The sequence below is a fragment of the Cynara cardunculus genome, assembly GCF_001531365.2.
Source record: "Cynara cardunculus var. scolymus isolate 2C chromosome LG 14, CcrdV1, whole genome shotgun sequence".
Classification (NCBI taxonomy): Eukaryota; Viridiplantae; Streptophyta; class Magnoliopsida; order Asterales; family Asteraceae; genus Cynara; species Cynara cardunculus.
The window spans coordinates 4,961,001-4,969,407 of record NC_037541.1 but is presented as its reverse complement, the minus strand read 5'-3'; the positions used below and the strand labels follow the sequence as shown (position 1 = coordinate 4,969,407).

The window sequence follows — 8,407 nt, the reverse complement described above, 5'->3', positions numbered from 1 at the left end:
ATTTGGATCTCACCTTACCGGAGGAAGATGAGCCTTTCTCAAACGATCTTCCTCTCACATATAGACCTTCAGCTTTCGCTTCAGAACCACCATTCGTGATTTGTTTCATCTTCTCTTTTGAATCCAAAGCCGTAATCACTTCATCCAACACAAGTGTGTCACGGCTATACATGATCGTGTCACGAAAGTGACTATAAGACTCGGGCAGCGATGATAACAAGAATAAAGCTAAGTCATCGTCTTCATACTTCACGTCCATATTCTCCAAATTGCCGACCAATTCTTTGAACGTGGACAAGTGGATAGACAATGAACTACCTTCAACCATCTTGAGATAAAACAAACGTTGCTTCAAGTGTAACTTGTTCGGTAGACTCTTCGTCATCAATAGTTGCTCCAACTTCAACCATAAAGCCGCCGCTGAAGTTTCCTTCAACACATCTTGCAGTACATCATGAGATAGATGTAAACGGATTTGAGATTGAGCCTTCAAATCCTTTCTTTTCTTCTCGTCGTCGGTCCAAGCCGCTGGCATTCTCTCAAAACCCAAGAGAGCCTCATCGAGTTCCAATTGAATTAGAACGTCCCTCATCTGCACTTGCCATAGTGGAAATCGAGTATTCCGATCGAGCCTTGGAATATCGGACTTTACTGAAGTCATCGTATAAAGCGATGATAAATAATTCCCAAAAATCAATACTCAAACCTGGAAGCTCTGATACCAATTGTTGTAAAACCGAAACGAAATTGTCTCGATAATTAACCCAAAACCAATGCTCCAAATTGAACCGTATCGATTATGCGGAAGAACGGAAATTATATATCAAAATTCAACGAACAAATAAACCAAGTAATCGAGTATCGAACGCACACAAGTATATAATTGCAGAATTTAAACGAGGAAGAGAACGACACCTTATTTACGTGAAAAACCCAAATCGGGAAAAATAACACCACGGGTGGAGGAGACCACCGAGAAATTCACTATCTATGATCGAATACAATTTTGCTACCTTTAAAAGGAGAAAAATTCAACCATATATATAGGTGTGTGGCGGTGGAAGAAAAAAAGGTAATTCAATTTGTAAAGCCACAAAATATGGTAATGATTTTGCTTTCCAAAAATATGGCTTCCACAAAACATACCATGTTTAGTGGTAAAAACTCTTTGACTTTGGAGACAAAGAACAACACATACTTCCCAAACAGGAATGCAACACTTCTTCTTCCACCTACCCATGATTACATTAAAATTGTGAAGTCTTCTAGCGAAATGTCTAATAAAACTAACGATGAAAAGTTTTCCCAAAAGACAGAACATTCCATTTTCAGTAGGTTTAGATGAATTTACAACTTTTATAATGATATCTCACCATAAACAGAATATAGGATGGAAGGAATAGTGATCATCAGGATGTGATGTCTATAGTTTCGGCATTCTGTTGTTGGAAACTTTCACAAGGACGAAGCCCACAGAAGAAATGTTTTGTGGTGAGATGAGTTTGCGAAGATGGGTTCTTGAAGCAGCACATCATTCAATTTTTGGCATTGTTGACGTGAAATCGATCGATTGAACATGTATATAGCAAGAAAGAAGCCATGGAATCCATTTTCAATCTGGAAGAAACAGTGGTCAGGCTTTATAAAATACAGAAAGCTTTTCTAGCAAGTGATTAATCTCATGATGCATCTGTCAACATAACAAGCAGGTGTTTTCATTTCTACTTGGAATTAAAGTTTCCTAAAACACATTATAAAATTGATCTTCAATATGTAATTTCACAAACTTATCCTTCTTGTCATCGTGTAATAAGTCTCATTTGGCTATGCTCTTTATTATTTTCTTAATGAAGGGTGTATAAAATATTTGATGAATAGTTTCCTATTCTTTCTGATAAGCCAAGTTCAAAAGGATAAATGTTTTAACAGTGTCCAAGTAAAATATGCTCTTGTTGGGTTTCTAATCACTGAAGTATAGCTGAAAGAAATTAAGCAAAACACTTTTTATTGAAAAAGGAACATTCCCTATTGATGTACATGGAAATTAACATGTTCTCAAATCCCAAGAAACCACATTTTTCAAACTTAACATAATATCCTTCTGAAATAAATCACTTTCCGGGGGTAAAGTTTGTGGCATAAGACCAGGCATTGTTGGCAACGGGGTCAGCAAGGTGGTCAGCAAGGTTCTCTAATGGTCCCTTTCCTGTGACAATGGCTTGAACAAAGAAACCAAACATAGAGAACATGGCAAGTCTTCCATTCTTGATCTCTTTTACTTTCAACTCAGCAAAAGCCTCTGGATCATCAGCAAGACCCAATGGGTCGAAGCTACCACCAGGGTAAAGTGGGTCAACAATCTCTCCCAAGGGTCCACCTGCAACTCTGTAACCTTCAACTGCACCCATCAAAATCACTTGKGTGGCCCAGATGGCCAAGATGCTTTGGGCATGGACCAAACYTGGGTTYCCYAAGTAATCAAGACCACCTTCGCTAAAGATTTGTGCTCCAGCCTTGAACCATACGGCCTCACCAAACTTCACACCGTTACGAGCCAAGAGCTCAGGGAAGACGCACCCTAGAGCTCCAAGCATGGCCCATCTGCAGTGAATGACCTCAAGCTCATGGTTCTTGGCAAATGTTTCTGGGTCAGCAGAAAGTCCGGCAGTGTCCCAGCCGTAGTCACCTGGGAATTCACCTGTGAGGTAAGATGGAGCCTCGCCAGAGAATGGGCCTAGGTACTTGACACGGTCAGGACCGTACCATGGGCTTCCTGATGGTGCAACCTTTTTGACAGCAGTTTTCCTCATGGAAACCCGTCCACTTCCGAGAACTTCAGAAGATGACGGAGCTGTTTTCACCACTTGTCCGGTGAAGGGAGAAGAAAGAGCCATTGTGGAAGCAGCCATTGGATATTTTCTCAAAGTAGAAGGTTAGAATATTGAGAGAATTTATAGTCGAGGGGGGCTGACTGCTTGAATATTACGAATTCTTGAAACTGGTATAAATAGGAGTGGATTTTGTGGGGCTCTTATCTTTTTAGGATCAGTCTCTGGATTTTCTAAGAAAGACAATTACTTAAATCCATCCATGAAACGACACGTGTACAATAGATACATTTCTAGATTTTTATCCCATTCACTTCAGACAACCATGAGCCATGTGCCGCAATGGCAAAATGTGCAATGTGATTGTTACTTTCTGTAAATTCTTTAATAGTTAATCTTAGTTTTTAAATATTTGCATAGTAAAGAGTCAATTATGAACTTGGTTTATATGGTAATACACTTTTAAATTTTTACATCGTTTGTAGCATGCGTTTTGTTTGGTTTAGCTAGCTTAACTCAACCTTCATTTATCTCCTCCCCTAAGTATCATTACTACATCTAGAGTGCATTGCTAACAATTGTTTCAGACACTTCAAGATTTACATAGAATGCAATATTTCCTACATTAGCCAACTCACCGGCCACACTTTCTCTGGCAATAAGATCCACCGATTATTGGCTTTTATGACGGATTACCGATAGACTTTACCGTCGGTAAAGTCTTTTTGTTTTATTGTGTAATGAAAGTATACCCTTGAAATCATTACACAAGTCAATAGAGACAGAAACTTCCAGTTCTTCGAATAGTCAAATTTAAAAATCAACTTTAGATGACGAGTATGAAGAAATAAAATTTTAGGTTGAGAGATACATAAACAACTATTCCAAAGGATAGATGTTATACAATATAGCATTCCAGAAAATGTATAGCATAAATTCTCTATAGGTTGCTATAACAAGAGTTGCAGACAATTTAAAGGATACTCTTTTGAGGTTGAGAGAGACATAGAGTTTTACCTTTTAGTCACATGGACGAAACAAATACCTTTGCTTTTTAGCATCTCTTCCAAGACTCCTTCCATCTCATTAAAGGGGTAGGGAAGATGGGAATATATTATTGTGAAGTCTCATTTAAATTAAATGGGAAAATTTTATAATATCATCCCCGTAATCAAAGGTTATAGTTACGCAACGGATATTTTGAAAATAATACAAAGATTACGTAAGATTATTTATTAATTGAGCCTGTCCTCAAAAGTCATCAAAGAGTATGCGCCAAAGGTCTTTATTAAATATCTCATGCATTTGATATCGGGGCGAAACATGAAGAATACAAACAACTTTCTCTTATACGAAGTGTAGTATTTCCATTCAATGTGTGTAGTACATTGATATTGAAAGGGATTCTTCTTAAAATTTTCACAATAAGGTAGTGTATCCTTGTCGAATGGATAACGAATTTCTTGAAGGAGGTTCCTAAACCAACTTGATCCGGAGATTTCATTTGAAGCAGCATTGTACTTGATTTCAGCACCGAATCTCAACAACGTAGGTTATCATGTAGAGGACTAAAAGATCAAATTTCCAGGAAAAATGCAATATACCAAGTATGATAATATATTTAGAAAACCCAATGAGTATATATAATGTATAAATATAATCAATCAACCTTGATGAAAACTTGTATAAAGTTACATTATTGATATGGTTGTTCATGAAAAACTTTTAGAATCTGTTTGAGAGAATTCATATGTTTATCCCTTTGGGTCATGCATGAGCAACCAGACCTGTTGCAAATCATAGGATATGTTTGGTCTCGTGAAAGTAAGTAACTGAAATGTTGTATGATAATGTTTTGGAACGCCGTAGGAAGACCAAAGAGACGCTAATCTTAGACTTGGTATTCCGTCGGTGTTAGAGAAGATTTGCAATAACTCATACCACCTTGTTCAATAATTTCCTCAAATACTTTCTTCAGCAAAGAAATAGACCACATGCATGTCTTGTAACAACAATGACCAAGCTCCTTAGTCATTCATAGCAAAGACAAACACAAGTTGTAACCTAATGGAAAGAGATTGGGGAGGCAACAAGAATGTTCTCATCAACATTAAAAATAATATATGCCATGTTATATGTCCTTTTTGATAAATAAATAGCTAGTGGTCAGATTTACATTGATAGATGTAACACCCCATTCCACATATTGCATGTTACATGTATTTCTTATTTTACATGTTTGTACACCACATTGGTCCCTTAGTACAAGGATTTATCAGTACCAAATACATGGTTCAAAAATTTAAAATACAATTCTTGCACTAAACCAGATTCATCTAACAAAACTATACATGACGCCAATAAATCTTCATGCAGATAAGCATATAGGGAAATTATTACATTTTTCTCTTCCCCTTACCGTCAGCACTTCCTGCAATATATATTTAAAATTACAAAACAAGGGTTAGACCGAAAGGTCTAGTGAGTTACCTTATTTATATCATTGCAGGGTGAAATTCACCAAAACCTCTATGTAGAACAACTTTTCATATATATAACAGATATATGAACAAGTAAGAACATAATACCAGTACCTTTCACTTTTCAAGCCAAATCTCTGCTTGTGAATAGTTCATCAAATCCCAACAGGTTTATACTAATCAATTTATCATAATGCCACTTTCAAACCTTTTAAATCAAATAAGGTTTATTCAAAGTTCCAGGCCAAACCTATTATCTTCTCCTCAATAACATTCAAACTTTGATTTCTAATAAGAACCCTGATCCTAAATCTTTAAATCACAAATAAATAAAGATTCCAGATCATGGTAATCTTAAGAGATATAATAGTAGAAGTTATATTATATAACACACACATATACAAATGTCACCCTTATATCCAGATGTACTCCTCTCCTTGATATGCCACCCTTATCTCATGGTATACCTCTCCTTGAAATGCCACCCTTATTTCCTCATCAAAATATTTCACAAAACAATTCTATATAGAATAGACCGCAGTCTATGGAATTATTATCAGTTCAAATTCATTTTGTTAAAATTTCCATTTATTGTTCCAAAAGAATCATATTTTTGTCAGGATAACATTTAATCCAGTCAACCTTGTCCGGATAACAAATCCAGACAACACTTCCACAAATTGTCCTATTTAACACTTGACTCAAAGCATAACCTTGTCCGGATAACAAATCCGGACAACACTATTCACCAACATCATCCGATTTAACTAAACTAGTCACCACTTAGTCGTATTCATACTTCTCCGTTCAAAATATTTAACATAAACTCAATATTCATAAATCGCTCACTTATTGTCCGGTTTAAGATTAAATCGCTTGACTCTTGACCGATTTAAGTCTATCTGGACAACTTCACCAAGCGATTATCTATAACCCGCTCAAGTCTTATCCGATTTAGGGTTTAAATCACCCAACCCTTGTCCGGTTTAAGACTAAACCGCCTGACTCTTGGCCGGTTTAAGTCTAATCTGGACAACACCTCAATGGTTATCTTTCAAATCAGATGAAAAAGCTATACAATCAATTATACAACCATAAACAGTTTAAAAGCAGTTTAAACCACTCACCTTGAAAGCCTTTTGAAAATCAGTCTTTCGATAAGTTTAAATTGAAATCCGGTCAACCTTTCTTCTTCTTAAATCGTTCAATGAAGGTCTCCGAAAATAGAAAATGACTACAATGGAGGCTCATCCTCCCTTTTATACTTACCAAATAGGGTAAGGCGGCTAAACCTGTTAGTGAATGCCCAAAAACCAATCATATGATGATTGTAACTTTGAGTTTTGTTTCATGAAATTAATAAATATAAAGGCATTGCCCATTTTATTATGTCTATATTATATTCTGTGTTTTAATATTCATAATAAATAACTTTAGAATAATGTATTCTAAATGTCCCTAGTTAAATATTATTTCGGGTTTAAGGTTGAAGTAATATGATAATGACTAGCATATGTAGGGTTCATATAGAGATATCGAATTTGCATATGGGTACAAAATGGAGACTTTGTGTATCGGACGTGACTCGTTATGAGAACACTTCATTGGATGTCATGTGAGTGTCATAAGTGTTTCTCATGTGGTCAATGTACATGTAATTCTTTGACTTGAGAACATGAAGTTTGTTATGTGTGAGTAATGTATTTTGACATTTATTCTAATCATTCCTTAACTGGGTGACAGAATGATAGTTGGATATGTTGCATATCATATGATAGAATTAGCATGTATCGAGATAGGATTTGTCACTCCTTTATGACGGGAGTGATGTCTCTGGGACCCCTTGATAAATATATATTAAAGAAATGCATGCATGCTTAGATAATTGATATGAGATATCATTATCTATTTTTTTATTAGTATGTTAAGGAATCAAGAAACTAGAGATTGGACATAACGAGTATGACACATTCAATGTCTCGTGTTCAATCTGGACATAAAGGACAAAAGAATTAAATATGTTAAACTAAAACTGACTACAAACTGATAATTTGTTGTATCACTAATTCTCGTCATTTGGGTAACGGTGATGTAYTGCTAGATACCGCTCATCGTTTATAACTATAAATATAAGATTTATATTTATTACCAACATGTCGAGAACCCATTGGGTCACACGCTTTGAACATATTCGAATAAGGAGTTTCAATAATTAAAATGTTTAATTATCATATCTGATTTGTATCGATTTAATTTGATTAAATAAAATCAGATATTATTTATGTTGGACATAAATAAAGATGATTAGGGATGACTTTGTAAGAGAGTGATGGTGCATGGAAGGTCTTACACTCAAGCATGGTGGAGGCATGGTGGAGGTATGGTGATGGTTAGGCCATACATCCCATGTCAATATAAAATGTATGATATTTTTTATGCTAGTGAGTTTTTTGGTCTTGCAATTTTCTCTCCTAAAAACCACCTACAACAATATGCTCCCTTTTCTTTTTAAGTTTTGAAACCGTGACTAGCATCACGAGAAGGCAAAGGATTCAGATTGTTTGCGTGGATACTGTGGAGGCATCACGCTTTATTTGTTACTGTGATTCAAAGTTTCGCTAACTGTGAGGTATAATTTCGAAACACCCGATTTATTCTGGTTCGTATGGGTCCTTGGAGGGTTACGGTTTTATTTTCCGCTGTGCTTGAGATCCCGTAACCCAACAAAACCGCCCTTACCATACATACATACCTCAAAACCATTGCACAAAGATCATGGATATATATATATATATATATATATATCATGCATACACCTTGCCTCACCGCATATAAATATATATATACTAGAAGCGTACTCGTGCAATGCAGCGAGATACATCATGATTTTAATATTTCATTTTATTATTTATCTCAGTCGATGTATTAATATGGCTTTATGTGATTTTGAGAAAGCGATGATGTTTTTATTTTTGAATAAAATATATGTTTGAAGATATCATAAAAATTTGACAATAATATATCGATATTAGTATCAAATTAACTATTTGAAATTCCTTATTTTTTGTGTAATTTTTTAATTCAATTTTTTTATAATTT

General features: G+C 35.4%; 1 protein-coding gene across 1 annotated transcript; it reads right to left on the bottom strand.

Moving 5' to 3' along the window:
- Positions 1–1,980: 1,980 nt before the first annotated feature.
- Positions 1,981–2,910, bottom strand: LOC112526556 (chlorophyll a-b binding protein of LHCII type 1-like). Its single transcript, XM_025136891.1, has one exon. It carries the CDS (start codon positions 2,907–2,909, stop codon positions 2,112–2,114), a length of 798 nt encoding a protein of 265 aa, XP_024992659.1. The 5' UTR covers position 2,910; the 3' UTR covers positions 1,981–2,111.
- Positions 2,911–8,407: the final 5,497 nt, after the last annotated feature.